Source organism: Panthera tigris, chromosome A1 (genome assembly GCF_018350195.1).
Source record: "Panthera tigris isolate Pti1 chromosome A1, P.tigris_Pti1_mat1.1, whole genome shotgun sequence".
Lineage (NCBI taxonomy): Eukaryota > Metazoa > Chordata > Mammalia > Carnivora > Felidae > Panthera > Panthera tigris.
In genome coordinates, this window is record NC_056660.1 from 83,935,193 (window position 1) to 83,951,706 (window position 16,514).

The window sequence follows — 16,514 nt, forward strand, 5'->3', positions numbered from 1 at the left end:
GACTCCAGGAGTGATCCAAGGGCCATGCTCTTTTGAAGTTCCAAGATATCTTGTCCCCTCCCAAGTGATCTTGCATGTAGAGCCCCCTTGATTTTGCACTGGAAGGCAAGACTCTTAAGGCCTATACACTTGGTTCTCAGTGAAGAGTACAAATGTGGCTCAGGCTCACATACCTCCATTCCTGCTCCAGCTATCCCTCTGGAATGACCCAGTGCTCTGCATACTGTCACAGCCTGCCCTGCTTGAGCACAAGAATAGGTATGACACTCAACTGAAAAGGACTGCAAAGTGTCAAACCAAACTGGGAAAGAAAGCTAGGTCCTTGAGGTAGGGGCCTACAGAGAGAGAAACAGGGCCTGCACCTACGGTGCACTCAGGCACATTTTAGCAGAGCCTGCTTCCAGAGGAATAAGGATTCCCATTCTTCAGGTGCCAAAACATTCACTCTGCCCACACACAACTGTAAAATACTGAGTTTATTCTGTTGTTTAGGAAGGCTAAAGTAGCCTGTCTTGGTTTTTTTTTTGCCCCCCACCCTATACTCCCTGTCACCCTAGTTTCTGGGGACTAGGCATCTGGCCCTTCTCTTCCTTGCTCCCCTTCAGTCCCTGGGGTCTGGATTCTCAGAGCCCAGGAATGCTCACTGTTGATGGAGTGTGGTCAGAGCTTCAGGAACCAGAGAGGGCCTGGACTCATCATCAGACCTCAGGGTCACAGAGGCAGAGATATTGGGGCAGGCTTCCAAAGGGCCGGGTGACTCCTGTGGAGCTGGGAGCAGGGCTGGATGGCTTTTGCTGCAGTGAGCTGCAACGCTGTCTGGCTTCTCAAAACGCTTGCCACAAAACTCACAGGGGAAGCGCAGAGTAGCAGCTGTCTCTGCATGCTTGCGCCGGTGCCAGTTCAGGGAGGCCTTCTGGCGGCAGGTGAACCCACAGATCTCACACCTGAGCCAGGGACAGCGGAGGGAAGGACAGTGCTTCAGCCCATCTTGACTTCCCCATGGCAGTTCCCCTGCTCCAACCCACAGCCCTACCTTCCCACCCATACTACCTCCCCCACACTCACTGCAGGGGCTTCTCTCCAGTGTGGATGCGCCGGTGGATGACGAGGTTGCTGCTGGTGCGGAAAGACCGGGCACAGAACTCACAGATGTAGTCCCGGGTGTCTGCAGGTGCACAGGTGACACCCTAGCATTCATCCCCAGGCTGTGGCCCCTCCTCAGCCCAACCCACCTGCCAACCTTCACAGGAGTACTGTCCCCATTCAGCCTGCTTATCCCATTCCTCTCAGCCCCCAAAAGTGCCCTGTGGCTGTCAACAGCCAACCTGTTCCTTTTTCCCTGAACCTGCCAGCACTAACAGCACCTGCCCTTTGCCCTTCTCCAGCTGCTCTCACAGGCCCACTGTGCTTTTTCTCCTGTACCTCCAAGCCTCAGGGCAGGGCATACTGGAGGTATCGTCACTTCTTATGGCATCCTTTAGACATCTGTCTCACCCCCACCTGTCAGACGGCACATGTATGCTTACAGCCTTCTTCCCCATCACTCTACCACACTGCACAAATCTCTGGCTCCAGTCCCTCTCCTCAGCCAGCACTCCATATTTCTGTTTCCTGGTCTCCCTGTCCCTGGTCTCCCACCCTTTTCAGAAACTGCAATTGCAAGCATGCCAGTTCCAGCAAGGGCCTTCTACTACTTTGTCCTCATGCAATAAGCCTGTGATTCCACGCTGCCAGTCCAGCAGCCCGCTGACTTTCCACTGTCCCCCTCCACACTCCCGTTCCAAGGCATCTTTGTAGCCTTCCTTCACTCATATTACGCATTCACTGGCCCCTCTCTTCCTCAGCTGGACCTGTTTGGCTAAAATCCAACTTAGGGTAAACACAACATTTGGCCCACTCCTGCACAGGTGTGCTAAGGGAAGTAGAAACAGAATCCACAATCCATGCCCCCCACCCACCCACCAGCCTCTACTTTTCATCTACAACCACAAGTCTAAAGAGTCCACCATATGCCTCTGTATTTCACTCTCTCACTCACAGGAGTCCAGTAGACAATTATTCCATACTACCTCCTCTCTCTGCCAGCCTCATTCAGCAGTGATCTTATTTTTCAAAGTCACCAAGAAGAGAAAAGCCAGGAGAGAATACCCACATCTTCTTCCTTACCTAATCTATCACCAAACTTGTTTGTGACCATTTATGTGAATACTTGCTCTACTGTAGCCACCTTCCAATTGTGCAGAAACACACCTTTTCTCCCTGACTGCAGGCTGCCCACCCCACCTAGGCATCAGTAACCTTTACTCTCAGTGGGATCCCTTTCCCCTCTGCGCCCCCAAGCTCACAGCTCTCCAGCTAAGACCCCATTTCTCTACTTGTCTTCACAGCAAAACTCCAAAGAGTAGTCCATATTCTCTATCTCCACTTCTTTAGCTCCTCTCTGCCTTGAACTTATTCGATTCTGGCTGTCCTCTCCCTTGTCACATGCCACCTTGTTATCTAGTCAAAGTCCTCATCCTCATCTTATTCCGTCTTATAGCACTGGCACAACCCACCCTCTGTCCCTCCTCCCTGGAGCAATCTCTCCACTTGGTTCCTCAAGTACTGCTCTCTTCACTTGCCTCACTGGTCACTTGGTAGCTGCCCTTTCCACATGTCCCATTCATTACTCTTCTGTACCTACGTTCACTCCATGGAGGTATACTCCACCTTCAGCAACAAATGTGCTTGTGAAGCACCCATGTGCTTGTGATTAACACTTTTTCCCCCTCCCCCCACCATCTCCAGACTCCAGATTCATATCTTCTGGGATGCCTAAATTATCATGTCCCAAATAAACTGTCCCTTTCCTAAAGCCTCCCTCATTTTCAGGAAATCACATCACCTCTTTCCAGTTGCTCAAGCTGGAATCCTTCAAGTCAGCTTGATGCCCTCCTGCCCATCCACCTGTGGCCAATCTGTCCTTCTCACAGCAGCCCTTCTAGCTCCACTTTCATGCTCACATCAGCCTCCAGCCACTTCTTATCAACTCAACTGTACCAGCGTGTTAAAGCTGCCATCACTGTACACTGCACATTCCTACAGCCCCATTTCTCCACATGGCAGTCACAAAGTCAGTTTTAAAGTCAGTTGTGCTCCTTTTAAAGTCAGTTGTGTCCTTCTGCTACACAACACCCTTGGATGGTGCCCATCTAATTTAGCCAGAAGCCAAACCATCTTTGATGGTAGTGTTAGAGGTCCCTGCTACCTATCTGACCTCTCTTCCTTCCTTTCTAACTTCCTGGCCCCCTCTCTGTTCCTGGTACATTCCATGCAGATGCCAGTTCAGGGCCTCCCCAGGCCTGCCCATAGACATGGACAAGCCTCTATTCCTCCCTTCACATAGGTCTTTGCTCAAAGGAGCTTCCCTTTCTACAAAAGAAACTCCTCTCTCATGCTCTCCATCCCTTCCCTGCTTTCACATCTCTTTGTATCCCTGTTATCACTAGAGTGGATGCCTCTGTTCGCTTTTGTATCCTACACCTAGAACAGTCTCAAGCAGGCAGGTGCTCAACACACAGAGAGTTGAGTGTGAGTGAGAGTCATCCCACAGAGGGGTGTGATGGCACCTGCAGATAGGAGGCCTCACAGGGCAAGTGAAGGGACCACCAGGGGGAGGGGACAGAACCCGCACGGAGAAGTGAAGGGACTCACAGAGAAATGAAAACACCCAGAGAGAGAGGTGAAGGGACCCACAGGAGAGGGAAGTGAGGAGGCATTTCTACCACTCACCACTGTGCAATTTCACATGCTCCTTCAGGTGTTTCTTAAAGTTGAAGGACTTCCCACAGGCTGGTTCTGGGCAGGAAAAGGACTTTTGGTGGATGTGCTGGTACTTCTTGTGGTGCTAGGGAAGGAAACAGGTGGTCTCAGGGAGACCACCAGAGCTGACCCAGCAGGCAGGCTCCTCTGCCCCCTCCCCATCCCCCAAAAGTTCTGTCACCACCAGCTCACATCATCCTGGCCAGTCCTCACCTGTATATAAGTCCACCATCCCGTCCTGACACCAAACTCTGCCCTCACCCTATTCTGTCCTTGACTTCCATTACCTCACCTTTTTGCCACAACCTTCCTTACAATGACCAGTTCCCTGAACAAAGTGCCATTCTGGTGACACTCCTGGTTCCCTAACCATGGATTTGCTGTCTGCTGGGAATAAGAACACAATTTGGGTAGGTATGATTATCCTCTTCAATATCAATATTAATGTACAATAATATCACCCAGATTGCCTACTTTATTGCTAACCATGGGTATATATTATATGGTGTTTTCCTAAATCTTCTTTAGAAACACACACACACACACACACACACACACACACACACACACACACGTGTATGCTTTCAACCTGGAACACTTTTAGGGGTTGTGTGTTCTTCTTTAACTCCCTGATTATTTGTTGGAAATATTTCTCCTGTCTGACCTAATGTCACATTCTGGCTCACTAAATTCCATGGGCTTTCCCCTTATCTATAATTCCGCTTTCCCATAGTTAAACTGCTGCTGGTGGCTGCTTCAGTGTCCTCCATTAACAAGCTCAAGTGCGTTTGACTAGCCCTGGTAAAGTTCTTCTCAGCCCAGGGATTTCCTGCACAAATGCCTTCCACCCTTGCCTCACCATTCCTCTGGTCTGGGGTCTCTGCCTCAGGACTTGGGTCTGGGAGGGCTCTGGATGAGTGTGGGGGCTGTGGCCCTTCCCTCTTTGTGCCCCAAACCTCTCCTGCAGTTAGGCTGGGGACAGGACCATCTTCCAGTCCTCTAGCACTAGAGCTGCCCGCTCAAGCGAACAGGGCCAGGTGGCTGAGTGTGGACTCAGCAACCCCAGCACCGTCACACACTAGCTAAGGAGTCTTGGGAACTGCTTAACCATTTTGTGTGCTTCAGTTTCCTCATTTGCAAAGCAGGAACTGTATCAGCACCTACTCCATAGGGATCTTTTGAAGATCAAAAGACTTGACCCATGTCAAGTGCTTAGAACAGTCACTAGCACTCCAAGAGCCTGAGGAATGCCATCATCATCTCCATGTGACCCTTGGAGGGCCCAAGAAACCAGCAGTAGTGGGCAGCAGCTGTGTACTGGTGGCTTGGTTTTCTGCCTTATCTACCAGCTGTCTGCTTTAGTGATTATTAACTGTAGGTAAGCTCTGCAGGTCCACCCCCATCTTTCTCTTCCCATCTCTGAATCCACCCACATTCCAGGCTTCTTTGCTTCAGCTTCTCCTTCACCTCAGCATCCCCTTCAGCCCTTCTCACCTCTGAAGCCACATAAAACCCAATCTGTGCCCCTCACATTCCTCACATTCAAATACTGTCGGTTGGAGAAGATCCGTCCGCAGCCAGGGAAGTCACAAGGCAGCAGCTCTCTTTTGGCAGCTTTCCTGGGAGGAGGAGGATAGGGAGGAGCATAAGGACTCCCACGGGCTCTCCTCAACTCCCTCTTCTCACTCTCCCCCCTCCAGCCCCGCTCTGCAAGTCCTACCTAATTCTCTTGGGGCCAATCTGTGCCGTGTCCTCCTCCCAGGCCAAGGTCAGAGCAGACTGGGCCTGAATCCCAGGGCTACGGGCAGCAAAGAGGGAGCAGAGGGCCTCGAGGGAGGGCCATGTTCCGGGATGCCCCTGCCCTCTGTCTCAGCCATCAGGTTACCTGGCCAGAGGCTCAGTCTGCTGGGCTGCTTGAGGGGTCCCTCTGAGTTCCGGCTGTACCCCAACTTCGGTAGGAAGAGCTCCAGAACTCAATGATGATGTTGATGAGGATGGTACAGCAAGAGGATTGAGGAGAGCTGCTGGGGCTGGGGGTGTCTCCCCCTCCTTAAGTGTATGGGTGACAGGGGAAGGAAGGAGTCTGGGGGCATCTGGATCACTGCTGAAAAGAGAAGGAAGAGGAGGGCATTATTTCCCTGGGCTTTCAGCTAGCCCTGAGCCCCCGAAATGCTAAGATCCCAAACTCAGAACAGCCCTACTCCTACCCAGGATCTCTGTTCACACCTGCTTTCAGCTTTCATTCTGCCCTACAGCCTAACTTTACCACCTTCCACCTAATTCAAAGCCTCCAATTCTTTCTCCCTTCCCCAATGCCCATCCTGCCTTCCCCACCAAGTCTGCAAAGCTTTGGAAGCCCTGGCCAGCTGCTCCCTCCCTCCTCCTGCTCTGTTCAGCATCCTCCTTCAGCCCCAACTTGCCCATCTGGGGAGGAGCTGTAGGTCCATGGGCTGGCCTCACTGAGCATCTCCTCTTCGTCCTCGTCTTCCTCCTCCCCCTCTTCTCCTGGGGGCGGGAAGGTCTCCAGGAGGGGTCCTACTTCCCTGCTGGACCAAGGAAGGCAAGCCTCAGGCTCTGCTCCTTCACCTGCACTGTCCACCCAAGTCTATCCTGTCCCTCCCACCCCCAACCTCACCTGGGTGACCTGGCCTCCTGAGTCCTCTCATCATGCTCAGATTCCAAACCTGTAGGGTCAAAGGGGAAGGAACTCTGGGCTGGAGGGATGAGGACAGATGTACTTCTAAGGTCTGAAGTGGTGGGAGGACACTTGGGAAGGAGGAGGGTGCAGAGGCTACTGGAGTGGGAAGGGATATTTTATTTTAGAAATGATACATTCACATGGGTTCAGAAAATAAAAGTATAAAAAAGTACACTATGAAAAGCCTCTTTTCCAATACTGTTCCCAATCACCTATTCTTCCCACAGACAGCCTGGTTTCCTACATGCCCTTCCAGAGATATTTTATACATCCGTTAAGTGCATACATACATTCTTTCTCCTCTTAGTTTTCCACCAAGGGTAACACAACATACGCCCTATGCTGTTTTTTGCTTTTTATACCTGAAAATATATTTAAGGATATATTTCCTTGTAAGCATAGTTTTTCCATTGAGAAAGGATAATTTTTAGACAATGAAGCTCTAAGCAAAAGAGATGGGAACCTCTTCCCTTCCTTTTCTCCACAACTCTTCTTTCCCCCAGCCTACCTGCAGGTGCTTGCCCACTCCTAGCCTCTGGGCACCAGCTTCTTGGGGCAGTACTTGGCCGGAAAACTGGCTTGGGCTCCTCTGGAGATATGGGTCCTGAAGAGGGGCCCCAGGAGAAGGTGTGGCCCGCAGAGCACTCCCACACAAGTCCCCCATCTTGGCCCCCGGGCCCCCGAAGCCCAGGCACCAGGCTGCATTCTCGGCTGTGGGCATGAGACAGGAGCACCAGATACTGCAGACCCTTGGGGGGCAAAGGCTCAGGACCTGGAATGGTGAAGGCAACAGTCAGGGCAAGTGGGGAGGCCTCCTACTCTCACTCTGGGGCCACATTCAGCCCTGTCCCCCAGCCCCCTGGGCAACCCCAGTCTAGTCCATTTTACCATTCTTCAGAGCCCAGAACCTCCCCAAGGTCCTGAGACACTGCTCTCTTTTATACAGGACGTTCCCATCAAACTACCCTGGGCTCCCCAATTCTCCACCTTTTCCCAAACTCACTCAGATCCAATCTCCTTATGGAGAATGCTGCTGGGTCACATCACTCGCTCCCTGTTGCCCCTCTTCCCTCCCTGGCTCCTGACCCCCTAACTCTAGCTATTCCCTACCTACCTGCACAGAGCACACAGCCTGAAGAAGTGTACCTGCCAGGGTGGGGAAGAGAGGCAGTTTAGGTAGGGGTCCAGGCCAACTGCTCTCAGCACTCCCACACTTTTAAGGGACCAGTCCTAAGGGCCCCTCTATTCACTGGGGACCAACAGGAGGGCACAAAGGCCACAAATCACAGAGGCGGTTCTGCTGAAATGAGAAATCGACGGGTGGTAAGGAGCAATGGGCCACCACCTGACCCTGGGAGGGGACTGGGTGTTGCAGCCTGGGTGCCCTCCCCCAGAGTCCCGCCCAGGCCCCTAACCGGTCCAACAGGAACTTAGCGAGTTGCGAGTGCAGGGAGAAACCCAGCCGCTCCTTGAGGAGGCACCACTGCTCCATGTGGCCACCTAGGCGGATGCGGCACTTGCTGCGGCGCGCGTCCAGCTGCCGTCGCTTCTCCTGCCGCCTGCGGGATGCGTCCACCGGGGAGGAAGCCATAGGCACCAGGACCTACAAGGTGGAGGAGACACGCATATGGGCGTACCTGATCCCGGGCCTCTGGCTCCACCCGCCATTGGGGCCTCACCTCATCAATGAATTGGAGCAAGACTAAGTCATTTCAATAGCATCCCCTGCCATTGGGCCCAACCACTCCAGCTTACAGGACATGTAAACTAGCGCTGTGGAGTGGGAGGCAGGGAGACAAAGTCAATGTCGGAACAATGGCCTGACCCCGGGCATACTGAAGTGTAGAAACGGAAGCTATGGGGAAGGGGCGTGAGACTTTCATGGAGAAATTTCAGCTGGGGCTGGATGAGGGGTTGGTAAACAGTTTCACCTTGAAGAGAACATGGGCCTTTACTGGTTGGTGGGGGAAGGGGAGGTCGTGTGTTTTGTGGGCGCTCTTCATAGCGGGGTGAATGTGGGTGGGGGCGGGGTCTGGAGGGCGCTCCCACCCGGTCTCCGGCCGTCCCACTTAACGCTCACTGTGTGTAGGGCTGGCCAATTCCACAGGCAGCTACCAGGCCACCCAGAGCGCCCGCCGCGGCCCACCCCGACTCGGCCTTACCTGCGCGCCCCCACCCGCCCTCGCCCGGAATGCGCCTGCGCCTCCCCCGCCTTGCGCGCAGGCCCGGAGAGCAGAGATGGACAAGGGCCCACCTCGCGCGCACAGCCGCCGTTTCTCTTTTAAGAGGAACCCGTCCCCCTCCGCGTCGGAGCCTGCAGCCGGGAACAGGGGCCGAGGCTACTGGGAGGGCAGAGACAGAGGCCCGCAGCGCGCGCCTGCGCATTGGCCACCTAGCGTAGCGCCTGCCGGGAGGTGTAGTTCCCGCAGGAATTGCTCAAGCACTTCGCTTAGCGCCAGGGGAATTGCGGAGGGGTGGCTTTTGTGGCAAGCGCCCGCGCATGATAGGGAAATGAATGGAACCGAGCCCTCCCCCTGTGTGTCGACCCCAGCCTCTCCAGCCTGCTCATGGATGTTGCCTCCACAATTACTATTTTGTACTTCACCTTCAATTTCTCTCTCTCAGTTGCCATCAACGGGCACTCATGCAGTGCAGAATCAGCCACCTTAAAAAACCAACTAGACTCCTCTCTAGAACCCCAGGGCCCATTCCCTCTGTCTGCATCAAAAGTCCTCTGAAAAGTTGCCTAGATTCGCTGTGGACTCTTGTTGACTTCCCATTCTCTTTTCTAATGACTCCAGTGGCGTTTTCCCTTTCAAGGAACAGCTGGAATGGAATGGTCACTTGGCTGTGGTCTCTCCTCCATCAGAGCAACATCTGACAGTGTAGATCTTTCCCTCCATACCCCACCCCTACCCCAAATCCCACTGGCTTCTGTGACTTCACACTCTCCTGATTTTCTTCCTTCTTCATTGGCTCTTCCTTTCCTTCCTGAATCTCCCCGCTCTGACCCAACAAAACGTAGTGTCCTCCTGGATCAGGCTCTAAAACAAGTGTTGTTGCTTACCTCTTCTGGAGTGATCTAGGTGCCCAATGGCTTTGTTTTGTTTCTTCCAATTATTTCTTTAAATTCCAGTTAGTTAACATACAGCGTAATATATTAATTTCAGATTTAGTGATTCATGTACATACAACACTCAAGCTCCTCACAATATGTACCCTGCTTCATACCCATCACTTATTTAACCAATAGCCCTGCCCGCCTCCTGTCCAGCAACCCTCAGTTTGTTCCCTATAGTTCAGGGTCTGTTTTATGGTTTGCCTCACTCTTTTATTTCCCCAATTTTCATCTGATACATTTCTTAAATTTCATATATGAGTGAAATCATATGGTATTGATCTTTCCATGACTAGCTTATTTTGCTTAGCATAATATACTCTAGCTCCATCCACATCCTTACAAATGGTAACAATTCATTCTTTTTTATGACAGAGTAATATTTCATTGTGTGTGTGTGTGTGTGTGTGTGTGTGTGTGTGTATATATATATATATATATATATATATATATATATACCACTTCTTCTTTATCCATTCATCAGTCGATGGACATTTGGGCTCTTTTCATAATTTGGCTACTGTTGATAATCCTGTTATAAACATCAGGGTGCATGTACCTCCTTTGAATCTGTATTTTTGTACTCTTTAGATAAATGCCTAGTAGTGCAATTGCTGGATCATCAGGTAGTTCTATTTTTAACTTTTTGAGGAATCTCCATACTGCTTTCTAGAGTGGCTGCAGCAGTTTGCATTCCCACCAAAAGTGCAAGAAGGTTTTTCTTTCTCCACATCCCCACCAACATCTGTTGTTTCTTGTGTTGATAATTTTAGCCATTCTGGTGATTGTGTGGTGGTATCTCATTGTAGTTTTGATTTTTATTTCCTTGATAATGACTGATGTTGAGCATCTTTTCATGTGTCTATTAGCTATCTGGATATCTTCTTTGGAAAATTTTCTATTGATGTCTTCTGCACATTTTTTAACAAGGTTATTTGTTTTTTGGGTGTTGAGTTTGACAAGTTCTTTGTAGATTCTGGATACTAACCCTTTATCCGTATGTCATTTGCAAATGTCTTGCCCCATTCCATAGGATGCCTTTCAGTTTTGGTGATTGTTTCCATTGTTGTACAAAACTCTATCTATCCTATCTATCTATCTATCTATCTATCTATCTATCTATCTATGATCTATTTATTTTTGAGAGAGGGCACAAGTGGGGGAGGGGCAGAGGGGTGGGGAGAGAGAGAGAGAGAGAGAGTGAGTATCCGAGGCAAGCTCCACACCATCAGCATGGAGCCCAACATTGGCTCAAACTCACAAACCATAGGCATGACCTGAGCCAAAACCAGGAGTTGGATGCTTACCCGACTGAGACACCCAGGCACCCCAAACAAAGCTTTTTATCTGATGAAGTTCCAATAGTTCATTTTTGCTTTTGTTTCCCTGCCTCTGGAGATGTGTCTAGTAGGAAATTGTACCAGTCAAGGTCAAAGAGATTGCTGCCTTTGTTCTTCTCTAGGATTTTGATGGTTTCCTGTCTCATATTTAGGTCTTTCATCCATTTTTTTGTATGGTGTAAAAAAGTCTATTTTCATTCTTCTGCATTTTGCTGTCCAGTTTTCCCAATACAAATTGCTGAAGAGACTATCTTTTTCCATTGGATATTCTTTCCTGCTTTGTTGAAGATTAGTTGACCATATAGTTATGTATCCATTTCTAGGCTTTCTATTTTGTTCCACTGATCTGTGTGTCTGGTCTTGTAACAATACTATACTATTTTGATGACCAGAGCTTTGTAATATAGCCTGAAGTCAGGAATCATGATACCTCCAGCTTTGCCTTTGCTTTTCCAGGATTGCTTTGGCTGGTTGGGTCTTTTATGGTTCATGCAAATTTTAGGATTGTTTGCTCTAGTTCTGTGACAAATGCTGGTAGTATTTTGATAGGGATTGCACTACATATGTAGATTGCTTTGGGTAGTATAGACATTTTAAAAATATTTGTTCCTCCTATCCATGAGCATGGAATGTTTTTCTGTTTCTTAGTGTCCTCTTTAATTACTGTTATAAGATTCTATAGTTTTCAGAGTACAGGTCTTTTACCTCTTTGCTCAGGTATATTCCTAGGTATCTTTTGTTTTTGGTGCAATTGTAAATGGGGTGGATTCTTTTGTTTCTTTTGATGCTGCTTCATTATTGGTGTATAAAAATGCAACAGATTTCTGTATGGTGATTTTATATCCTAAACTTTGCTGAATTCATGTAGAAGATCTAGTAATTTTTTTTGTGGAATCCTTTGGGTTTTCTATATAAAGTATCATGTCATCTGCAAATAGTGAATGCTTGGCTTCTTTCTTGATGATTTGGATGCCTTTTATTTCTTTTTGTTGTCCAATCTCTGAGACCAAGACTTCCACTACTAAGTGAAATAGTAATGGTGAAAGTGGACATGCTTGTCTTGTTTCTGACTGTAAAGGAAAGTCTCCCAGTCTTTCCCCAATAAAGATGATATTAGCTGTGGGGCCTTCATATACAGCTTTTATGATGTTGAGGTATGTTCCTTCTATCCCTACTTTATTGAGAGTTTTTATCAAGAATAGATGCTGTATTTTGTCAGATGTGTTTTCTGTACCTATTGAGAGTATCATATAGTTCTTATCCTTTCTTTTATTAATGTGGTATATCAGGTTTATTGATTTGTGGATATTGAACCAGCCTTGCAGCCCAGGAATAAATCCTACTTGATCATGAATGATTCTTTTAATGTACTGTTGAATTCAATTAGCTAGTATCATGCTGAAAGTTTTTGCATCCTTGCTCATAAGGGATATTGGCCTGTAATTCTCTATTTTAGTTTGATCTTTGTCTGGTTTTGGAATCAAAATAATGCTGGCCCCGTGGAATGAGTTTGGAAGATTTCCTACCATTCTTGTTTTTTGGAACAGTTTGAAAATAGATATTAACTCCTTTTTAAATGTTGGATTGAATTTCCCTGGGAAGTAATCTGGCCCTGGACTTTTGATTGTCAGAGGATTTTTGACTACTGATGCAATTTTATTTACTGGTTATGGGTCTGTTCAAATATTCTACTTCTTCCTGTTTAAGTTTTGGTAGTTTGTATGTTTCTAGGAATTTGTTCATTTCTTCCAGATTTCCCAGTTTTGTTGGCATATAATTTTTCATAGTATTCTCTTATAATTGTTTGTATTTCTGTGGTGTTTGTTGTGACCTCTCCCCTTTCATTTGTGATTTTATTTATTTGGGTCCTTTCTCTTTTCTTTCTTATAAATCTGACTAGGGGTTTATCAATTTTATTTATTCTCTCAAAGAACCAGCCCTTAGTTTCACTGATCTGTTCTTCTTCTTCCTTTTCTTTTGTTGTTGTTGTTGTTGTTGTTGTTATTGTTGTTGTTTCTCTATAGTTTATTTCTGCTCTAATCTTTATTATTTCCCTTCTTCTGCTTGCTGTAGGCTTTATTTGCTGTTCCTTTTCTAGTTGTTTTAGGTGTAATGTTAGGCTGTGTATTTGAGATTTTTCTTGCTTCGTGAGGTAAGCCTGTATTGCAATACACTTCCCTGTTAGGACAGCCATTGCTGCATCCCAAAGGCTTTGGACTGCTGTGTTTCTTTTTTATTGGCTTTCATGTACTTTTTTAATTTCCTCTTTAACTTCCTGGTTAATCCATTCATTCTTTAGTAGGATGTTCTTTAACATCCATGTACTCGAGAGATTTCCAAAAAAATGTTTGTGTGTGTGTGTGTGTGTGTGTGTGTGTGGTTGACTTCACGTTTCATAGCATTGTGTGCTGAAAATATGCATGGTATATCTCAATCATTTTGAATATTGAGGGTTGACTTGTGCCCCAGTATGTGATGTATTCTAGACAATATGCCATGTGCACTGAAAAAGAATGTGTATTCTGCTGCTTTAGGATGAAATGTTCTGAATATATCTGTTAAGTCCATCTCGTCCAATGTGTCATTGTCTCCTTGTGGATTTTCTGCTTGGATGATGTGTCCATTGCTGTAAGTCAGGTGTTAAAGTCCCTACTATTATGGTATTATTATTAATGAGTTTTTGTTTGTTATTAATTGATTTGTATATTTGGGTGCTCTAAGTTGTGGGCATAAAAATTTACAATTGTTAGATCTTCTTGATGGACAGACACCATAATTATGATACAATGCCCTTCTTCATCTCTTGTTAGTCTTTGCTCTAAAATCTACTTTGGGGGTCCTGGGTGGTTCAGTCAGTTAAGTGGGCAACTCTTGATTTCAACTCAGGTCATGGTCTCATGGTCTGTGAGTTCGAGCCGGCATCAGACTTTGCACTGACAGTGTGGAGCCTGCTTGGGATTCTCTCTCTCTCCTCTTCCTCTGCCCCTCCCTGCTTTCTCCCCCTCAAAATAAATAAATAAACTTAAAGTTAAAAAAAAGATAAAATAAAATCGAATTTATTTGGTTCAGCTGAGTGGCTCAGTTTTTAAGCACCCGACTCTTGATTTCGGCTCAGGTCATGATCTTGCAGTCTGTGAGATCGAGCCCCACACTGAGCTTCATGCTGATAGCAAGGAAACTGCTTGGGATTCTCTCTCTCCCTCTCTCTCTGTCTCCTCTCCTCTCTCTCTCTCTCTCAAAATAAATAAACATTTATTTTTTTTAAGTAAGATAAAATAAAATCTAGTTTAGCTGATATAAGTATGGCTACTCTGACTTTTCTTTAATGTCCATTAACATGATAGATGGTTCTCTATCCCTTCATGTTCAATCTGCATTTGTCTTTAAGTCTAAAATGAGTCTCTTGAAGGCAGCATACAGATGGGTCTTTTTTTAACTATTATTATTCTTTCTGATAACTTATGTCTTAACTGGAGCATTTATTCCATTTACATTCAGACTGATTATTGATGGATATGAAAATAGTGCCACTGGACTATGGGTAAAGTTATTGATTTTTTTTTTTTTTTTTTTTTTTTTAGGTTTTCTCTGTTCCTTTCTGGTCTTTCTTAGTTTTGGTCTGTTTTTCCCACTCAAATAGTGCCCTTTAATACTTTTTGCAGGACTGGTTTAGTGATCATGAACTCCTTTAGTTTTTTTTTTATGTGGTAAACTCTTTTTCTCTCCTTCTGTTATGAATGACAGCCTTGCTGGATAAAATATTCTTGGCTTCCTATTTTTCCCACTCAGCACGAAGAATATATCATGCCACTCCCTTCTGGACTGCCACATTTCTGTGCACAGATCATCTGTGAACCTGATATATTTTCCCTTAGGCTAAGGACATTTTTCCCTTGCTGCTTTTGGATTCTTTCCTTGTCTGTGTGTTTTGTGAATTTGACTATGATATGTTTAGATGATGGCCAGCTTTTGTTGATTTAATGGGATTTCTCTGTGCTTCTTAGATTTTTTTGTCTGTGTCCTTATCCAGATTAGGGAAGTTTTCAGCCCAAATTTGCTCAAATAAACCTCCCAACCCTTTTTATCTCTCTTCATCTTTGAGACTCTTATTATTTTTTAATGTTTTTGTTACTTTTAAGAGAGAGAGACAGAGACAGAGACAGAGACAGAGTATGAGTGGGAGAGGTGCAGACAGAGAGGGAGACAGAATCCACAAATCAGGCTCCAGGCTCTGAGTGGTCAGCAGAGAGCCTGACGCGGGGCTCGAACCCATGAACCATGAAATCATGACCTGAGCCGAAGTTGGACACTCAACCAACTGAGCCACCCAGGTGCCCCTTGAGACTCTTGTGATACAAATGTTATTATGCTTTAAGGAGTTGCTGAGCCCCTGAGTCTACATTTATGATCTAACATTGTTCTTTCCCTCTTCTTTTCAGCTTCATTATTTTCCATAATATTAATATCACTGATTCATTCCCCTGATTCATCTATCCTCTTTGTCTTTGTCTATTCAGGTTTGCATCTGGTTATAGTGTTTTTAATTTCAACCTAACTAGTTTTTAGGTTTTTTATCTCTGCAGTAAGGGATTCTATAGTATCTTGTCTAATTTTTCAAGCCCAGCTAGTATCCTTATAATTGTTGTTTTAAATTCTAATTTGGTCGTCTTACTCATATCTGTATTAATTAAATCCTTGTCCATCATTTCTTCTTATTCCTTCTGTTGTGGTGAATTCTTCCATCTTGTCATTTTGTGAAATAAGGGGGTTTGTTGTTGTTATCAAAGGCTGTTGTATTCCTGCTTCTGAGAATAATTCCTATATTAAGAAGAGGTCCAAAACAAGCAAACAAAACACAGAAATAAAAATAAAGGGAAGGGATCCTATGTGTGTTTTTGTCTGTTTGTTAAAAGAAGCTAAATCCAAAAAAAAAAAAAAAAAAAGAGAGATGAAAAGGAAGTTATATCCTAGGTGTGTTTTGGTCTGCTTGTTAAAAGAAACTAAATCAATAATACAAAAAATATTTCTTAAATAATAATAATAAATTAAAAGATATGTTAAAAAATCAAAACGTTGCTTTTCCTATATCCTATAAAACAAAAGGTAAAGGATAAGCCAAGTCTCTCAAAATAGTCACCAGGCCCCTTCTTTGTAAGTCCTGAAGTGAAGCAGTAACTTCTTTGGTGTGGAGGGGTGGAGGGATTCCCAGTATTTGTTCTCTGCCTTAAGTGCTACCTCAGTCCAATCTGAGACTTGAAGAGTTCCATTTTATCATTCATAGCAAAAGATAAGATTAAATTTGAGATTTTTGTAGCTTTATCTCTGTTGAGTTACAGAGTTTACAGCCTGATGAAACTGCCAATTCTTTTTCACATGTGAACTTCCTAAGTCCATGATGAACTTATGTAACTAGGCTTAGGGATCCAGGTGGAGGAGACTGTATTTATCCTCATGACTTTTATTTTTCCTGGACTCTAGTTGGCACCCTCACCTCTTTCCTATCTCTTGCCTTGGGAAAAGCCAAATCTAATATTTCTGTGCCTTCTGAGCTCTCAAT

The 16,514-nt window shown here is 46.0% G+C and overlaps 1 protein-coding gene across 8 annotated transcripts; it reads right to left on the reverse strand.

Moving 5' to 3' along the window:
• Positions 1-461: 461 nt before the first annotated feature.
• ZNF692 (zinc finger protein 692) lies at positions 462-8,839 on the reverse strand. 8 transcript variants are annotated; one of them, XM_007092939.3, is made up of 12 exons: positions 8,754-8,839; positions 7,915-8,102; positions 7,614-7,645; positions 7,008-7,271; positions 6,437-6,485; positions 6,222-6,347; positions 5,687-5,905; positions 5,522-5,599; positions 5,342-5,420; positions 3,772-3,886; positions 1,066-1,165; positions 462-944 (listed from the first exon to the last, which is right to left on the reverse strand). In XM_007092939.3, exons 2-12 carry the CDS (start codon positions 8,088-8,090, stop codon positions 641-643), a joined length of 1,542 nt encoding a protein of 513 aa, XP_007093001.1. In that variant the 5' UTR covers positions 8,091-8,102; positions 8,754-8,839; the 3' UTR covers positions 462-640. The 8 variants fall into 8 exon arrangements, with proteins under 8 accessions (XP_007093001.1, XP_015397880.1, XP_042836916.1 ...); XM_015542394.2 differs by lacking the exon at positions 8,754-8,839 and adding an exon at positions 8,662-8,703; XM_042980982.1 differs by lacking the exon at positions 8,754-8,839 and adding an exon at positions 8,580-8,649.
• Between the last annotated feature and the right edge of the window lie 7,675 nt (positions 8,840-16,514).

What these genes read in the sequence shown, in the direction of transcription:
- ZNF692 (XM_007092939.3), bottom strand. Translation starts at nt 8,090, where the DNA reads ATGGCTTCCTCCCCGGTGGACGCATCCCGCAGGCGGCAGGAGAAGCGA. An exon ending in AGGCTGTGTGCTCTGTGCAG is followed by an intron (nt 7,272 to 7,613) that starts GTAGGTAGGGAA and finishes TCACCATTCCAG; the next exon opens with GTCCTGAGCCTTTGCCCCCC. An exon ending in GAGTGGGCAAGCACCTGCAG is followed by an intron (nt 6,486 to 7,007) that starts GTAGGCTGGGGG and finishes TTGACCCTACAG; the next exon opens with GTTTGGAATCTGAGCATGAT.